We start from the raw sequence: 20,082 nt of genomic DNA, 5'->3' as shown, positions 1-20,082 counted from the left end.
TAGAAGATACAGTCCAGTCTTATTAATCTGACTGTTCTTAATACCAACCAAATAGTCTGGATTAATGAAGCATATGGATTACTTAATTGAAAATTTTAGAAATTGGAATTCTAGTCCCTGCAAATCTGCTTCGACAGAAGAATTGTAATGATTTTTGACATGTGGATCAACCAGGCCTTATTGTACATAAAAAAATACCTTACCTCTGTCAATAGTTCTTGGCTAATCTTTCTGATACGTTGGGAAAAATACAGATGGTATGAAGAAACAAAAAATCGTACTTGAATTATTTATATATATTTATTTTTATTGTAGAAAATATTGCTTTGTTCAAACATATTGCAAATAAATATATACTTAGGGATTAGACATGTATTACAAAGAGTTGACGAGTATACAATATATGCAGTGCACTGTACACTTATATTGCTAACAGATTGGCTCGATCTCCAATAAAAATATAGATATCTATATCGATATGTTTCAGAAATTAAATTGTATTTTCCGAAAGTTTGAAGAATTCATTTTTCATATACAAAAATTAGAGCATATTTTTCATAAAGTAAAAAGTCTCAGGAAATAACAACTGTGAAGACATTTCGGAGAAGATTGTCCAGTTGAACACATAACAGTATAAGGTCTGCTAGAGCATGTACATATAATATATAGAACACCGATTACACTTTGAACAAGCATGTGGGATAAAATAAAAATGTACATAGACAAACAATAATAGCAGTACATGTGTATATGTGGTACATATAATATATGTATATGGGAAAATGAGTTGGTTAAACCTGAGACATACAAGAACAGCAAACAAACTTAACAATGTGTATACAAGCACTGATAATTACCTACAAAACACAACTCACAGTGTCAAAAACAAGGAAACAAGTGTCCAGCATATAGTGTATCTACCGGTACATTCTATATGAATGTTTTTACTCTTGCATGTATATTTTGTTACAAATTTTAAAAACTAACCCTTAACAGATTAAAACCTTGAGACACAATTCTTTATCACAGGACCTTTCAGAGACAAAGCTTATATGTATTTGATTAACTATGAGACCCTCATGAGATATGTATTATGTACCGGTAATGTATATATGCCTATATCATTTTACCCATAAAACCATTATCAAATATTCAAACAAATTGGTAGCATAATACTGTAGATCACCAAAATTTTTGTGCACCTTATTTTTGTGAGATATTTTCATATTTCTTTATTGGAGAGACAAAATGGTCACAAATTTATTCTCTTTATAATTTTTTTTAAACATATACATGAGAATGGATCTCATGAACTGATCATCTCACTTAATTACACAAAAGTTCTTACAAATGAAAAGTGATTTACAGCATATAAAAGATACAAGTGTAACAGGAGAGACTATGTTGAATGTATAACAGTTGGCATGTATCCTTTTATTAAAGCACTTCTGTTTTGTATAATGAATAAAATCAATATACATTTGTGCAGATACACATATTAAACCAATTCCTGCCATAAAAAAATCACTTGCCTATCCATAAACAGAATACTGTTTTATACTGTCAGAAAACCAAGTTACATTCAAGTGGAAATAACCTTTTGCTGAACAAAATTGCAAAATTGGTGTAGCCTGTTTTAAAATGTCTTACTAGGTCCTCGGTGCTATAACAGTAATACAAGTACTACATATGGTACTACTTCAGTACTTGGATAGTGCTGCAGTATCTTTCAGTACTTTGATGGTGTTAACTAGTGTCTTTGCAGTACTTTGATTATGGTATAAGTACTTTCAGTACTTTGATGGCATTACTACTTTGATGATGTTACCAGTACTTTCAGTACTTTGATGGTGATTCAGTGTCTTTATTCTGGTGACTTCTGGACCTTGCGACGTATCAGTAGATGTACTGGTCCATCGTCCAGGAACTTGAGGTGTGTCCAGGCCTCAGAGTGCCGCATGTTTGTGATGTCCAATCCATTGACCTCCAGAATCTCATCCTTGACCTTCAGCTTGCCACATTTCTCTGCTGGCCCACCTTGACAGAGATAGAGAAATTCTGATTTGTATGTAAACTGCATGTTGAGTTATATTTATATACATTAAATTTTGTCCAGTCTGCATGTTGTGTATTCCATAATATAGATTATTGAAATCAGTATAGGAAATTCAATTATTCAAAAGGAATGTTAACAAAATTCATCATCTAACTTAAAAAGCCCTTACGGATAACAAAATAATCTGTTGTAAATTTTAAAATTTATAGATACTGGTACATGTATTTTTCTCACGTGTCAAAAACATTTTATATATAAATGTACTCCATATTTTTCCCCCATAAATATATATGTACTTGACATTTACTTCAGTAAGATAGAACATTATATCTTTTTCTCAATAAATTATCACAATATTAACTTTTGTGTTTAAATTACATGCTGCTCTAGAAATACAGAAAAATGGAAATGGTTTTGCAGTCTTTCCTAGCTCCCCTTTATGATACCTTTGAATATCCTCCTGATGGTGAGAGGCTGGTCCCCCTTGGCTGAAGCCTTCCCTCCCTCAATCAAGAACCCCAGTCCTGTTACCCCCTTGTTCATCACCACCTCAAACGTATCTTTCTCTGCATTCTCATCATCAGAATCATCGGACGGTGAGGTCAACAGTTGCTCTATCCTTTCAAGTGGGGAGGTAGGAGACGATACTTTCAAAGTAAGAGAATATAGAATTTAACTTAAAAACATTCCTGATGGTGCCAAATTTTATGAAATATTACTCTTATAGTAAAATTGTATTTTGTTTTGCTTTTTTATCCCTTATTTCCATGATACATTTAATTTCAAGCAGAATATTCTGCTGTATGACTGTTTAATTTATTCAAATGAATTGTTATCAAATTGTAATGATATGTTTTAAAATAAACATGAGTACACACCTTGATTCAGATCACCATTGGATAGTGACTGCTCAGTTTCTTTAGGTTTCTCAGTAGGTGCAGTATTCGTCACTGTAGACTGTGTATCCAGTTTGGACTGTGTATCCACTGTGGGCTGTGTATCCAGTGTGGGCTGTGTATCCAGTGTGGACTGTGTATCCACTATGGGCTGTGTATTCACTGTGGGCTGTGTATCCAGTGTGGATTGTGTATCCAGTGTGGGCTGTGTATCCAGAGTCGATTGTGTATCAACTGTGGGCTGTGTATCCAGTGTGGATTGTGTATCCAGTGGACTTGGCATGTCCACACCGGAGTCCTGAGATCCTTGAGGACTTGACACCTCTGGAATGCTCACAGAAATGGAGTCTGGTCCTGCACTTTCTCCTGGGCCAGTTACATCTAAATCACTGTCTGGCTTGTTGTCCTCATGTGTATCCACATTTTCTGATGGAATCTCCACTTTTAAGTCTTTTATCTGCTGTTTAATTATTTCCTTTTCACTTTCATTTTCACTGGCCTCCTCAAGTGTTGTGCCTGTTGTTACCTCCCTTTTCTCATCCTCTGTTGGAATATCTGGTGGTTGTGAGACAGGAAGTGCTGGGGGAGGGGCTTCAGAATCATCACTTTCCTCCCCAGTTCTGGTTAGCACAATGACATGATTGGAGGTCGTGTCGTTGATTCCATTCATCACGGCTTCTGGTGAGAGAGAAGCAGCCGACACACCATCAAGGGAGATCACTCTGTCCCCTTTCTGAATGTGGTCCTCTCTGTCTGCCAAACTACCTTCCATCACTTCTGAAATCTAACATAGAGACAGAAATGTCAAATATGGCAATGCAAAATGAATTAAATAGGAAAAATAGGAATTAAATTCTATATGTATATGTACATGAAATCTGCTCTTAATAATTTAAAATTTTGATAAAGATACACGAGGATCATTAATTTCAATATTTTCTATTTGTTTTAGTAAAAATGGGTATCAATGCATGAATTTTGATTAAAGTTCTGATGGATCTAGAATTTTTCCAAAAGGAATTCCAGTACATTAAGATCAACAGCAATTTTAATTGACCTGACTACTGACTGAGAATAATGATAACCACTTATTACCTTTATATGAAAACAACTCTGTAAAATTCCTAAAATTGTTACAACTGGTTACACATGTACTTTTGTAGCTCTTACAACCCTGGTAGTCGAGATTCGAATGCTAACTCTAAAACTGACCCCTTATAGCATGACATAAGTCACCACTAGGTGTTCAAAAATATTGAGCAATAAAAGAAACATTGAGTGTTGTGGATCAACACCTGATGAACGTGATTAATATCTGTGACCACGGCCCGGGGCCTCTGATTTTGTGACAGTTTCTACTGTGGAATGTTTTTACATAATGTTACATAGAAAAGAAGATTTCATGGATTGACAGGTTACTTACCAACTGTTCAGGCATAAAACATCAATGTTAAAACTCAAAACAAATATTCAAGGAATGTGTATAAATAGTAAGGCTTGAAATTTGACAGGAAAACTTATACCTATATATTTGCAATGCTCTATTTACTACAATAGTAAAAAAGATTAATTTCATAAATTTTTCTTTCTCTATGGGACATACATCCTTTTTTTCTGACTCTAATAATAACCAAAATCCCTTAGTGAAAAAGAATAGATTTTTTGAATGTTGATATTTGTGTTGGACTTTTTATCATGGCGATCAATCAGACACTATGATAATTAGTCTGAGTAAATTGTGTGGGAGACACACAGTCTGACCACTATATCACCAAGGTGTGGGGTTGATAGTCCACAAAATGACCAATCAATGAGCTTCGTCTCTGTACAAACAGGTTTTGTTGTATTTGACGTATTATTGGTATAGCTATAAATGTGTCATTTGTATCATTACTACTCTATATTTGGTCAAAACTCTTTATAACATAATGTTGACATTCAGTGAAGATTTTACTGTGTGCAGACATATCATTTGATATATGACCACATCTCCTTATTTTCCTGCATATCAATTAGAGCGTATTCAAATAAGAAATGTTCTGTATTTTAATTTTCTTTCCTTGCCAATGATTTTCAAAATTCTTTAGTCCCTTTTCACTGACTTCACTTCACCGAAGACATACCTCAAACAACCAATACAATAAAACACAATCCATTTTTTTTTAATCACTTTTAAATTACCCCCAAAAATTGAACTTGAAGGATTGTTAGTCTTTATTGTGCAATTAATGTTCCAGTGCCTCTTAATTATTATGATTTCAATTAACATCATTGATTCATGAAAATCTAAACAATTTTTTTCCATATGAAAATTCATTCTTTTATTGAAGAAAACTGGGAGGGGGCTTCCAAAAGGGTTTTCCAGATACAGTATTTATGTCACTTGTCTGTTGTACATAATTGTACAAATATAAGATATGTGCATGCATTTGGATTTGGATTTTTTGATGATCAAATCATGTGAAAATATACCAATTGTTGAACTTGTTTATTTTTATGCAAAACATTATATGTATAATGCCCAAGATTTGTCATGCAGATAACTCCTCTTATAGTTTTTAAAAAGGTTTTATTTTGCAGAGCAATTGTACCGGTACTTGCATACTAGTATATATATCAGAGATGAGCAGAGAACTTGGATTTTTAATTTTCTTCATTTAGGTGCAAAATACAGGTTGCTGAACATAGCTTTTTCTATTAAAGTAAAAAAGTTCATAGCTGATTAGGATACATAAAATAATTTGGATGTCTGCTAAATTTCAGATAAGAATTTCAAAGTTTTTACCTTAATTTATGTAAGAATAACAGTAAAATATACAAATAACCAAAACAAAAAAAAAAAATTAACTTTTACATTGGAAGTTTTGCTATCATTAATTTCATCTTTCTCTTATTTTAAATTCTACAGAGGAATGACCTATATATAGGTTTACTTACCACTAAATAGCCATCCTGGTCAGCAGTCAGCTGCAGCCCTGGACTCTCTCCCTGGAAATTTGAATTCAGAAAGACAAGCACAATCCTGGCATCCAGTCCAACTCCATAAGAGTCCAAGTCACTGTTATTCTTGGTCAGCAAGGTTTCCAGTTCTTCTGGTGACATCTGATCCAAACATCCACCAATATCCTCCACATTAGAAAAATCAGGCCCAAATCTCTGGTCTCCAACACATACAAACCACGATCTTTGACTTTTTATGGTAGAAAATTTTCCAGAAATGAATTCAGTCTGAGAAATGTCTCCTCCTAATAAATCTATTGGAGAAGTATCAACACTTTCTTCATTTAAAACAATTTCAATATTTTCCAAGTCTCCCTGAGAATCATCAATGTTAACATCACTATTTACATTATCATCTGCCATGTCTCTGCCAGGGTGTGGATCTTCACTTAGTTGTTCTGTATACAATTTTGGTTCCTGAATTGAGAGAGTATTAACAATATTATCCCCTACTGAAGCTACACTAGGCACATTAACCACTTCCACAGACATGCTAACTGGATTGGGTGAATCCAAAACAACATCATTACATGCAACAGAAGCATCATTGGAAACAGACATGCATTGGTCAACCTGAACACCACCGTTTTCATGTGTTAGTAAGTCATTGGATGTACTTGCAGATGTTTTAGTAGCAGAGTTTGCATGACTAGCATGGTTATCACTCTCCTTTAGCATCTCTGCAGCAATGCTTTCTGCAACAGGGTTTTGATTCATTGAGTATGTATCAGTTGACGGCACCTCCTTTTCAAAAGAGTCAAGTTTTTGCAAGAAAGCACGCAAGCTTTTTGTTTCCATAACCGCTACAGGACATGTTTCATGCACTCTTGAGAGTTTGTTGTCTACTTTCTTACCTGCTTCATCATCTTCTTCTGCTTTGTCTTCTGCTTCTGAAGCTTTAAATTCATCAATTCCCTTTTGAATAGCATTTCTAACAATTTCTTCAACAAATTCAAACAATTCATTATCAGAGTCATCTACAAGCAAAGATTCTGATGTGACTTCATCTATTTTATCTTTAACATCAGAGCCATTGTTTACTTCTTCTACATTTGATATACATGTATTGACTTCTACATTCATAAAATCAAAGCCTGGTGAAGTCACATTGTTTTCTTGTGCATTATTTTTTGTGAGTGCAGCAGCAGTGTCTTTTTGTGATTCTGTGCCATTTACAACATTGAAATTAATGCTCTGTGCTTCAGGTGCACTAGCAACATTTTCTTCAGAGGAATAAGCTGTGTTTAGTTGATCACTGCTCAGCACACAGGGTTGCTCTATGACTTGGTCTGTGTTTTCAGCATTAGGATTGATGCTGTCATCAGATGGCATGGTGTTTGCTGGTGAGGTGTCTGGTACAGTGCTTTCTGGGGGTTTGTCTGAGATGGATCCCCTGGGTCGGGGAACAGGTTTGGTAGGACCTTCTGGAGGTGACCTCACAACAACTTCATCTTCCGGGGATGCTGTGATAGTGGGTGAGTGCTGGGTGGTGGGGGTGACAGGACTTTTGGGTGAGGATAATGGTGAGCCAGTGGTATGCTGATCCTCCATCTTACCTTTTGTTCTGTTTCCAGAGAAAGATGCTCCAAATGAAAACTTATCCTCACTCTTCCTACGGGGACTCAAAGCAGAGTTCATCTTCACAGGTGAGATTTTGGTGGAAACTTCTTCATATGCGTAGGGTGAGTATGGGATATCTTTTTTCTCTGGTGAGGAGCCCTTGGGTTTAGCAGAGGACACATAATCCACATGTCCCTTGGGAATCATCTTTGGTTCTGGACTATTTTTATCCTTTGAATGCCCTATGGAATGGCGTGACATAGCATTCATTTTGTTAAAATCCACAGATGCAAACACTACAGTGTCAATAGGCTCTTTTTCTTCTTTTTCATGAACTGTTTTTATGGCAGATGACACATAATCTGCCTTCTTTGGTTGAATGTGAGGTTTGTTGTCGACTGCTTGGTATTCCTTCTTTCCAAAGGAGGATGTTCTTCCTATAGCTGAGCTGACATATCCCCCACCTCCCCAATGGGAACCAGTTTTGCTGATATGATCAGGTGAAGAAGCCTGTTTTGGTTTAGGTGCCACTGGTGGTGGAGTCTTTTTTGCTCCGGGTGCATACTGGTCATGTTTAACATTCACCTTTCCTGTGGACTCATCTTCTGATTTTTTATTTGTTTCTGGTGACAACTGATTGTGGTTAACAGTCACTTTCACAGAGGACTCTTCTACTTGTGTCGTAGAGCTTGGTACACTTGGTTGTTGTGGTGATGAAGGAGATGACATACGTTGTCGTGGAGACAGTGAAGGTGATAGTGAGGCTGACTTTGACATTGTTCTTGGAGATGATAAAGGTGATTGTCTGGAATCATTGTTGCTGAGACTGAGCTCTGCTGGTCTGGCAACCCCTTCTGTAAAATAAGAATGTTGACTACTTATGTATATATATTGTGTATGAAATTAAGTGAAACAGGGATATTTCTTTGTTTATGAAGACAATATGTGTTATCATATTAGATGAGATTATGAGTACATTTGTACCTGATGATGGAGGTTTGATTGACACCAGTATTTTTGCGATGCCCCGGGGTAGGAGTCGGAGTATCTGTTGTACTTTGCTGTCAGGTAGACCTGTTAATTCTGTGTTGTTGATGGACAGCAGGAAATCACCAACCCTTTAAGAGGAAGCAAATAATTGAAGAACACAGTGTCACATATATATATAAAATAAACAATTTTAAAATGGGTATCATTTGTTCAGACTGGATTTACATTCATTATGCTATTTCTTTCCTGTTAACAGTTAAATTAATGCTTAATTACTTTCTTTATCTCATTATTCTCGTCACTCCTCCCAATTTTTGTCTTCTTTAGAAAAAAGATTTACTTATAATGTTGCTCCTTCAGCGATATATTTCAGATAAATTTCTTCATTGATCCAGTAGTTCCGTATAGATATGAATGCCATATAACATTATTCAAAGCAATATGAAATTGCTAAACATAAACTCAAATATCATTCTGATCAAAAATGACTGTTTTATTCAAACTAAAAGTCTTATACTTAATGTGAACAGCTGTCAAATATCAATACTATGTTTGTGTAATGAACAAAAATCCTACAATTTGTATGTTATTATTACACATGTATGTTTACAAATAAAGATAAAAGAACTGAGCTTGAACTTCATAAAATACTGTGAAATCAATAATTTTTATAGGGGGTTGATTTTCATGGTTTTTGTGGTATGAAAAGACCCACAAATTCATGTATCTTATGAACTGTAAAATTTCAAATATGTGACGTACAGCTCATGTATTTTCAACCTTGAAATCAAATCCCCACAACCAAAGCACAAAAGTTTGACCCCACAAAAATATGTGAATTTACAAATAAAGCATTTACCTGATGTTACCATCCTTTGCAATAGGCCCACTTGGTTGAATCTCATCTACTTTGACAAACCCCTCTGGTGTAAGGCTCACTTTCAGTCCTAGCCCCAGAATCCCTTTGAGTACACTCACTAAAAATGACTCCTCCTCAGAGCGAGTATTCTTTGTGGATGTTGCTGTTCCATGAATTGTTGAGAGCAGGGATGGCCTTCCTGAAGATAGAGAACTAGAAAGACTGGAAGGCTTCCCCAGAGAAAATGTCTTAGCACTAACAGTTATTGGCTTAATGGAAGAGAGGGGCCTTAATGTTGCTGACGGGGTGTTTTGTGACCTTATGGTACTGAGAAGACTTGAGGGTTTGGTTATTCCTATGGAGGACTTGAAGGGCGATGATGGTGAAGCTTCTGTGGTTTTGGGAATGGTTCCAGAGAGAACATTGTCTTTCGTTGCTTTAGATGACACAGATATGGGGGCTGTTTTTTCTATTTTGGGCTCTGGTGTGACTGTTATGCTTTCTTTTTCAGGAGGCTTGGTATCCAATCTAGAACTGACGACAGTAACATTTTGTTGACCTGTAGTTTCTGTATTCACTGGTTCTGATGATTTACCTTCACTGTACTTATCTGTTAAAGGAGCAATTGAATCTACTTTTTCAGTTTTCTTTTCCACATTAGCAACATCAATTGACACAGGGGATATTACTTCAATGACATTTCTGTGAACCTCTTGTTCTCTTGGTTCAATTTCTTCCCTAGTTGTTTCCACCTTGTTTACCTGTGCTAAATCTTCATTATTTTCTGTCTTTTTCTTCTTAGAATTTATCACATTTATAACACTTTTTAAATTCTTATTCTCACTTTCGTCTACACTGTCTTTACCCTTACTGGCAGATTTGGACCACATATTTGTGATAACTGCAATTTTAGCTGCATTCCAGCTCTGGTCTTTTTTCACAACCACTGGAACTATTTCCTCTTCCACCCCTACACCTAGCTTTTTATTAAATTCCTTATGTACACTTTGCCTGTCTTTGAATTCTGCTTTCACCATCTCTTCTTCCACACCTTGTTCTTCCTCCATGCTGGATTTAGGGGGAGTGGGCTCCTGTTTAACACTGATAATGGTTGGTTTGACTCTTGGCTGAGGAACTGGTTTTGTTGGTTGCTCCTCTTTTTTGACCTCGTCTAACTTTATAGTGGCTGAAGCTGGTGTCCTCTTGCGCTGTTCAACTGAAGGAATAATCTGCTCCTCCTCTATTTCAGATGGACCAGCAGACGGCACAGTTATAGTGGATGTGAAGGGAATATTCTTATTCCTCTGCACTGTAACAGGGACAACAAATTCATCATCACTGTTGGAATGTTGAACATCTAAATCAATATCCTCGGTATTGACAGGGGCAGGGGGAATAAACGGCTCTGACTCAACTTCCTCATCTGCATCAATATTCTGATCCTCCTTCTGAAATTGGTAGTCATTATCTCCCTGTAAACTGTCCATCATTTCTAATTCCCCCTCTTCTGGAAGGTTTTCATTAAAATAGGTAAAAGAATTGTCCAGAGACCCATTCTCATCCCCATGTAATCCTGTCAAGGATTCCAAGTGACGGGTTTGATCTTCAGTGTCATCCATTTCTGTTTGTGGTATGTAGGAATCCTGACTTTGTACTACTGGAGAATGGCTGTAGGATTTAATGATTTCATCAATATTTGTGACAGGAATTCCATTGTTTGATTGGTTAAAAATTAGACTTTGACCCTCTGAGAACTCAGCAGGTGGTGGTACTGCCGGTCCATATGTTGAAAACTCTACTGGAGGAGGAACCGCATAATTCCATGATTCAGACGATTCATCCATTTTTGATTTTCCTGAGGTAAACTTATGATCTCTTTTAGTATTATCAGTGTCACTATTTTTAATTTTTTCTACGTTTGGCACTTCTGATTTTTGATTTTGTTCACTTAAATTCTGACCTAGTCCAGTTTTATCAAAATACTGAAACTTGTTGAGCACCACTTCATTATCAGAGTCCGATTCTGGAAGATCTGCGATGAAATTTTTCCTCTGCTGACTGGGTGAATGTAAAGTCAACGTAGAGTCAGTATTAGAAACTTTCAGTGAAATCTCAAGCTGATCTTCATTTTCCTTTGGTCGAAGTAATTCCAATTCTAAATCACCCGAATTTCCTTCTGATTTCAGAATAGAAAGACACTTTGATTGTGACACATTACGAAGACTGATTCCATTACAGGACACTAGTCGGTCTCCTACGCGTATGTGTCGACTCCGGGCAGCCGCTCCACTTGGTAGAAGTCTCTTGATCTGAAAAATACATCAGAAGTTAAATTTTTCTATTTCAATAAAACCCTGCACTAAAAAGTAATAAAATTTGACAATTTGTATAAGCAGACTAGGTTGAACACCTTGCACTAATGACAGGAGTCAGAGTGCAGTACACCTTGCTTTCTGTGGTGAAACATCAATCAGAAGTGATGTTTTAAGGACATTCATCTTGTCTTGTCAAATCAGATTACCTTAACCAGCCCCAGTTTACTGTGACGTCAACAGACAGAGGTATCTTATTTGATAAACTGTTTACAAAAATATTTCTTGGTTTTGACTGCTTAGAATTCAATTGTTTCCTTCTTTCAAGGTCAGAGTGAGAGAGGCAAATTTAAACCAGACTACATACCGATGCTTACTAGCTGGCATAAACAATACATTCATTAAGAACATAGTCACCCACTCAATTATTATACATCATTAATTTACATAAATTCACTTGAAATTCAAAACACATCATATTTTCATGACTTTCTCTTGAAACCCATAAACATATAATATCTCTGGTGGCAATTTTTAAGCTGTTTGAAATTTCATTACATTTGGCAGAGGTTTAAGAAGAAAAAGAGAGTAGAGCTCCGAGTATCAATTCCAGGTGTGTAAAATGTAAACTCACTCTCAAAGAGATGACACGGACCAAATTCAAATGTTTAATTTTGTCATCAGAATCCCTCTCAAAGTAGGAAAGTCAACAAGGGTTTATAAAATGCAGACAGGAAATAATTAATAACATGGCGGCACTTGTCCGGAATCACAGGCGACTTTACAAACAAACTCTCAAAGTATGTTACATAACTGTCAAAACATGAAATATGCCGCATTGAAGTATTGAAATTACACTGCATTGATATCTCTAATCCAATTTTAAAACCCCAGGATTCATAGAGACCTGAGCCATTGGAATATCCTTATAGATGAAATACCTGTATTTACTCTTCAGTCTTTCACCTCTAGTACTCACAGCCATGTATATATCTTTATAAAAACACAACTGAACTGTCTTTAATCAGTAATCCAGGGTTGAATGCCTGGGTAAAAGAAACAGGTTTGTCTGCCTAACCTTAACAAGTCAATATTTTTGTATTAAATGGAGCAACTTGGAGAGATTAGGGATGACACATACAGAGAATTCCACCAACGAGGTCAATATCAATAACAACACAGGTACTCCGGTGCCATGAAAATCAAATCCACTATTTAATTACATAATCTCTCTCTTACTAAATATTTTGTACCCAAATTTCAATAAATACAACTGTATAGAACTTGCAATTCCATTCCTTACATTAATTAAATATACCAGTACATTAATACAAAATTAACGAGGGCACCTCAGAGATGAGCAATATACCCTTGAAAAGAGGATATCTATAAATTGTGGCAGCATTTGACATCAATCTGGATGCAAATTATGTCAGTTCAATTACATAACCCACAAACAATCACACACACAGAGTTGCCTTACTATATCCCCTCAAACTCCATTGCGAGAGGATAATATCCTTTCCATCAAATTTCAATTTATATCTTGGTTATGTCTTTCATGTGCAACAGGAAAGGAGAAAATGTATGGCTGGACCAGGAATCGAACCCGGGACCCCTGCATCACTACTCACTAGTCAGGTGCTCTACCAACTGAGCTAGCCAGGCCGATATCCATGGCCCAAACCATTACATTCCTCCCTCCTTAAATGGTCTTCCCCCTCGAAGACACAACCCAAGTTCTTATTAGTCCCTGGCAGGACTTTAACCTGCAATTCCAGGGGTGGTCAATGGCACCAAATCTGTAACAGGAAAGGAGAAAATGTATGGCTGGACTGGGAGTCGAGCCCAAGACCCCTGCATCTCTAGTCAGGTGCTCTACCAACTGAACTATCCAGGCCGATATCCATGGCCCTAACCATTACATTACAAACTGTTACACAGGCAAATGCAATCACTAGTATTCAAAGGTGTTGTTTCAAAAAATAATGTGTGCAAATGTACCATGCAATTAAATTTGATCAACTTCCTTCATGCAGGTAGAAAAATAACAGAAGGAAAAAAAATAACTGTAACAATTTTGAAATCTATGTATTAACAAAACCAAATGACTTCTTTTATGTAGAAGAATCTTACCTTATCAATAATAATGCTAAACCCCCAAAAAGGATTAAACTGAAACTTATACGAAAAAATCCTTAATGAAATGGTAAATTGAAGATTGTTGGAGCCTTTAATGGCAGGAGCCAATTAGAGAGAAGGTAGGAAATCACTTAATCTAAATCAATATTCCGGGCTGTACAAACACTTCTTCCCTGATATAAACACTTTACCCTGTCTGAGGGGCCAAGGTAAGTGGTCATTATAGGACATTACAAGGGGACCAGAAATACCAGTCAACAGTCTACATTACCAGAAACCACTGACCAATTAGACACATCCTTGTGTGTTAGGGCAACACTTGTATGTAGTAAACATCCAAAAACAAACTTAGTTCACTTGCAAAAAATAGTCACCTTTAAGTAACTCAATATGTTATTAAACCAGTGAAAATATTGAAAATCATATGGCATTTCTTTATCTTGAATATCAAGCATACCATTGCATGATGGAACTCCATAGATCTGATAATGGGTATGTTGACTTAATTGGTAAACAGAGGAAATCCATCTTAAGACTTAATTACACACCAACAGACAGGGATACCACCCATAGCAGGGACTGAGACTTAAATGAGAATGACAGAAGGATACTACATGTAATAAGGTCTCAAGTGGGACTCTTCCAAAAGTTTATCATTTTATCTGATATCTAAGCTCAGGCCTCCTTGATCATGTTCAAACTACCTTGAATCCTTTTCAAGATACATGTATTAATTAAAAGATACTTTTCAATACACATTAGCCATCAGGCAAAGAGAACATTTTCAATATATGCTGTATTTGAAGTTTGCATACTGGTATACATGTATGCATTTATTAAACCCATTAAGCATTCAGATAAGATCTCACGCATTTACCATAATAGAACAAAACAGACTATATCATGAATTAATTCAATCTTGGAATGTGCATACAATTTACATATAATTTATTATATACCACTGCGGCAAAGAAAATGTTATGCCAAACAAGTTTTCTGACTGTAACATACAGGTATCTACAGGCAAAACATAGTGGGTAAAAAAATGCGCATAAAATATCGGCCTATAGTAATTAAAATTAAAAAAAAAAATGTGTGAAACTGAATTTTGTTTGTTTTGGATAAACATATCACCTTTATTTTTACCACATTCTAGATATAAAACAATACAGGGGAAACCCTCGAGACCAATGTAAGTGTTCGTGGTACTCCATGAAGCAATCTGAGCTATGTTGGTCTAGTAACCGATACTTAACATAACCAAATAAAGTATGGGCCACCATGAACATTCAATTACTTTATCTTTTACGAATTCCTTCTCAAAGTAAAGTATCTAAGTTTTAAAAGAGAAAATTAACTCACATGTGACCAACTTTTTTGATAAATTACTCCAATGATTGCCTGGTTGTTTCAAAATTAAAATGATAGGCAGTCCACACCTTGGAAAAACCTGACCAACTTCTGAAAATATTTCATATCCATATCTTATCAAGCTAAAGACTATTGTATGTTTGTGCAGTTTTAATCAAAAAGGCAGCCCTCAAGATAATTTAGAGATTATTGACAATTTTTGAAGTACCTTTGGTAATTATGCTGTATATGCTGAATCTTATGTTTTTGTTCATTTTTTTTTTTTTTTTTTTTTTTTTTTCTTAATTCAAAATATCCTTGTTCATAACAAACATAGCATTCCCACTGAAAAATTGTTTCAAAAAGTTGTAATCAATGCCTTACTCTCTAAAACAACATGTCAACAACCCATGTATACTAGATGTAATATGACCTATCTATTAGCCTGGAAACTGGGTGGATCAAATCGACTGACATTCCTGCAGGTAAAATCCAGGTAACCCTTTGATACGCTGTCCTGTAAGATTGAGAACAGACGTATAACTTTACATGTTAGAACAGCTGTCCCCAAATTCCAGAGATACGCTGCATTCTAAGGTGCATGTAAATTTAAGATGACAATTTTTTAAGTCTCTGCCCTTAGGAAATGAAGAAACATGAAGTGATCACTATCATATCTTAGAAGGATGTGTTTTGATTTTACATCTTAAAAGCCTAAGTAACATTAATATTTCTAGGAAGTACTTACATTAATTATTTATATAACATGCTTCAATAACTATAATGGTATAAACAAGATCTTGAGGACCCTTTTTTCTATATACATACATGTACCGGTACAATTTACTTTAAATTCTAAATTGGCAATGAGGAACAAATGAAGTGAGCACTAAAGAATATATTCCTTCATTACATGTATTTGAAATCGGGTTTTTTTTAATGCTAAATAGTTAAAAAAAAAAAAAAGCTATCACCATGTGTAACATTTAATTTTTTTTTTACATTCTTACCATCTCAAATATCTATAAAATTTGAATATGTCTTAATTTTTTTTTACAGACATGCAATTGACAGTAAAATTAAGAGACATACCTATAAATGCTGTATCAATGCTTTGGGTGCACAGTGATAGAGATGTGTGCAATACCATAACTTACAATCCATTTTCTCAAGTAAGCTAATATAATTGAAAGAAAGACAAATATTTTTCGGGGGGGGGGGGTTAAAATCATTCAATATACAGAAAAACAAAAAATAATCACAACTGGAATAAGAAATATTAGTAAAGAAATGCATTTGACACTCCCATTCAAACGTGATTTTCTAGAACTTAATTGTCATTCACTTGAAATTGCTCAACCATTAAAGACCAATTTCTCTCCCACAATTAACTAACATATACATGATCGATCTTTAAACACAGATCAAAACCACTGTCCTTGAAAATACTTGTGAATTTAGATTAAACTCACAGACTATTTGCAATCTAGATAAATTGAAAAAAATTACAATCCTCTTATTTCTTGCATTTTATGCTAGACTCAAAGATGTCAAATCAAGCATACCTTACAAATGATCAAGTTTTCCAATGAAGAGACACTCAACTGTTCACAATATACTTATGTGGCCCCAGTAGGAATAATAGATCTATCTCACCTGTTTATAAATTGATTATCTGGCCCTCTGACAGGTGAAATTTTCACCCGATTACAAGTCCATACGTAACTGTACTGGATAAAACACAAGATTCACCATCAATACACCACTAATATCCTGTGAAGGTGACGGAATTCACTTTTCTGTTTGAGTGCGAGGTCTCGCCTACATTGTATAGAAGAGGTTATCCTGCGTAAACCCTGTGCGATCAGGCACTCATAACTAGAATTTTAAAACAGCTTAATTTTTTCTCATAATACAACAATAGCCAAGGGTCTAGTGAATGGATTCAACTGTGTGACAGAGTTTGACAGACAGTCCAGCTTTCCCTTTGAATTATCCAATACTGATTGTCAACGTAGTTTTTCAATTTGAAATAATTTAAGGGTTTTAGAAAGAGGACTTGAACATTTGAATTAGAGAGTAAATGGCTATTAATTATAAACAAATAATATGATACAAAATCTATATCAAATCATTATATTTTTTTGGCGGTTGCGATAACCTTAAAAAATATAACCATAAACAAACAAGTTCAATCTTCACTAAACAGCAAAAGCAAACTTTTTAACTTACCTTTGAAGTTGTTCCTTAATCCTACAGGAATTTACTTTACTTTTTACTCCGAGAAGATGCAATTGCTTGTATTAATTAAAACATTTTGTAATTACATGCCACACATGACATCGAGGTATTTTTTTCATCAATTTCAGGTAACGCGACACCTGGAGAGCCCTTTATTAACTGTACGGAGAAAATGATTGTATCACCAAAAATCAATTGATAGAAAACGATCCATGCATCAATACACAGGACAGGACTAAAGACTGTGTGTCAGATGTCGACTGTAAAATGACTGGGACTGAATTTTTATGCATGCAGGTAGACATGTACAGTAGACTTCACAGATAATTCAAATTTACCATGCCTTCAAGTATACACACATATCAGGGTCAGAATTAAAACAGTAGCAAAAAGCTGTCTATTTAAAATTTACTGCCAACATAGGTATTTATATAAGATCAATAACTGTAAATCACTCCTCTTCACTGAAGATTGTTTAAGTAAACAGAGAATGAAATATGGATTTCTGGTAAGTACAGATAAAGGACTCTCCTATGACTTTGATTAGAGCAGGGGGTCACAGTAACATATCAGTCTGGGAGGGAACCAAGGCTTAGTGTAATTCTACTGGGGAGGAATGTAGATACAGTACACACCTATAAACAATAGATAAAGGATGCTTTTAGATACACATCATTTGAAGATATAGGTATGGTAGGAGGACAAATTTCCAGTGCATTAAACATATTAAAAAGATTTGGAAACACAATTTCTTACCCTAAAAGGAACAATTAAGAATGGTCTAACACTTTTCATTCAATAAGGGATGGGAAAAGTTTTATATCCTAATTTGGGTTAGGGGAACATGTACGTTATATCCTATCCTACTTTTAGTAGACTTTTTAAGGAATGATGAGGACAGTATATTTTCTAATGGTGATGAGAGGGAGACAACCAATATTCCTCTATCTTATGAATGAAGAACATACAATCTTGTGTACTAATGGGAAGTCGTGGGCACCTCTGTGGATAACTATGAATTTCATCTCATTTATCCACCTTGTGAGACATATGGTACTCTGTACCTTGTTTTACAGGTCTGAAGACTTGTAAGGTAGACTCTGCTGGGGTGCTGTGGAAAATAAACTCTTGGGATACTTTGGACAATCCACTACTGGAGTGCTTTGGAAATAATATACTTATTAAATATGAGCTCTTCTGATGATACGTAACATCACTGCATCTTTGGACAATATACTACTGGAGTGCTTTGGAAATAATATACTTAATACGAGGTCTTTTGACAATACATCACTGCATCTTTGGAAAATACACTACTAGAGTGCTTTGGACAACACACTACCGGGGCACTTTAAACAATGCATTACCCAGGGTTCTTTGGACAATACACCATTGGGGTGCTTTGGACAATATAATTCTGGGTGTACTATTGGGTTCTTTGGACAATACACTAATTGGAAAAGCCATTGAGGTGCATTGAAAATATACATATGAGTTCTTTTCACAATATATCACTGGATCTTTGGACAATACACTACTCAGTTTGCTTTGGACAATACATTACTGGGTTGCTTTAGACAATTCACTACTGGTTTGCTTTAGACAGTACACTACTGGGTTTGCTTCGGACAATACACTACTGTGTTTGCTTTGGACAATACACCATTGGGGTGCTTTGGACAATACACCATTGGGGTGCTTTGGGCAATACACCATTGGGGTGCTTTGGGCAATACACTACTGTGGTGCTTTGGACAATACACCATTGGGGTGCTTTGGGCAATACACCATTGGGGTGCTTTGGGCAATACACCATTGGGGTGCTTTGGACAATACACCATTGGGGTGCTTTGGGCAATACACCACTGTGGTGCTTTGGACAATACACCATTGGGGTGCTTTGGGCAATACACCTACTGATGTACTTTGGACAATACACTACTGGGATACTTTGGACAATACACCATTGGGGTGCTTTGTACAATACATTCTCTCTTTTCTTTGGTAGCAATGGAAAACACTCCTTCAAGCTTGCAGCAATAATAAGCACCTATTATTGCCATGAAGTCATTAAACATTCATAGGCATGATTAGGACAAGTGCATTACAAGTGCAATAAAAAAATAATAAGTAGTTTTGTTCTCAAACAAAAGTTTTTGTTATATTATTAGAAAATGTATAAAAAATCTCTATATTTGATACAGATCTATAAAGGACACAGCAAAACAGGGCATCCTCTTCCAAAAGATCATATCTATCAAGCAGGGCAGCATTCAAATTTTAATCACAATGCAAATTACATCAGTTCTCAACAACTTTTTCAATTTTCTGATTATATTGAAATCTTACAAGAAAATATGGAAAGAAATCACTTTTCCGTTATCGGTATATATTACCATAAATCTGGAAATTTTTGCTGTAGATAAATTTTTAGCAAATTTTTTGTAAAAATAATTCAACAATAAGAAAATATAAACAAAGCAATGGTCCTTCGCAAAATTTTGAAACGTAAAAATTAATCAAAAGCATTTTTACCCAAATTCGCAAAATAAAATCGACGCAAAAATTTCCAGATTTACGGTACATGTATTATGATCTACTAGTAAGCATTAAACAATAAAGAATGTGTGAATACCATACTGTAATTTCATAAGTAACATATCAATTTGATCACAC

General features: G+C 35.4%; 1 protein-coding gene across 1 annotated transcript in view; it reads right to left on the bottom strand.

Moving 5' to 3' along the window:
- Positions 1-281: 281 nt before the first annotated feature.
- The window catches only part of LOC134266075 (uncharacterized), a 56,331-nt gene continuing 36,530 nt past the window's right edge, over positions 282-20,082 (bottom strand). The window contains exons 15-20 of the mRNA XM_062748314.1: positions 9,362-11,670; positions 8,497-8,630; positions 5,890-8,366; positions 2,935-3,736; positions 2,503-2,703; positions 282-2,037 (exon numbers count right to left, since the gene is read on the bottom strand). Coding sequence (XP_062604298.1) covers positions 1,865-2,037; positions 2,503-2,703; positions 2,935-3,736; positions 5,890-8,366; positions 8,497-8,630; positions 9,362-11,670 — 6,096 coding nt within the window. The 3' untranslated portion in view covers positions 282-1,864. The remainder of the gene's footprint in view (positions 2,038-2,502; positions 2,704-2,934; positions 3,737-5,889; positions 8,367-8,496; positions 8,631-9,361; positions 11,671-20,082) is intronic.

This window comes from Saccostrea cucullata, unplaced genomic scaffold (assembly GCF_032062105.1).
Source record: "Saccostrea cucullata isolate Sc308-1 unplaced genomic scaffold, CSIRO_AGI_Scuc_v1 ctg256, whole genome shotgun sequence".
NCBI classification, from domain to species: domain Eukaryota; kingdom Metazoa; phylum Mollusca; class Bivalvia; order Ostreida; family Ostreidae; genus Saccostrea; species Saccostrea cuccullata.
The sequence above is the reverse complement of the archived record's forward strand: the minus strand, read 5'-3'. Positions and strand labels throughout refer to the sequence as shown.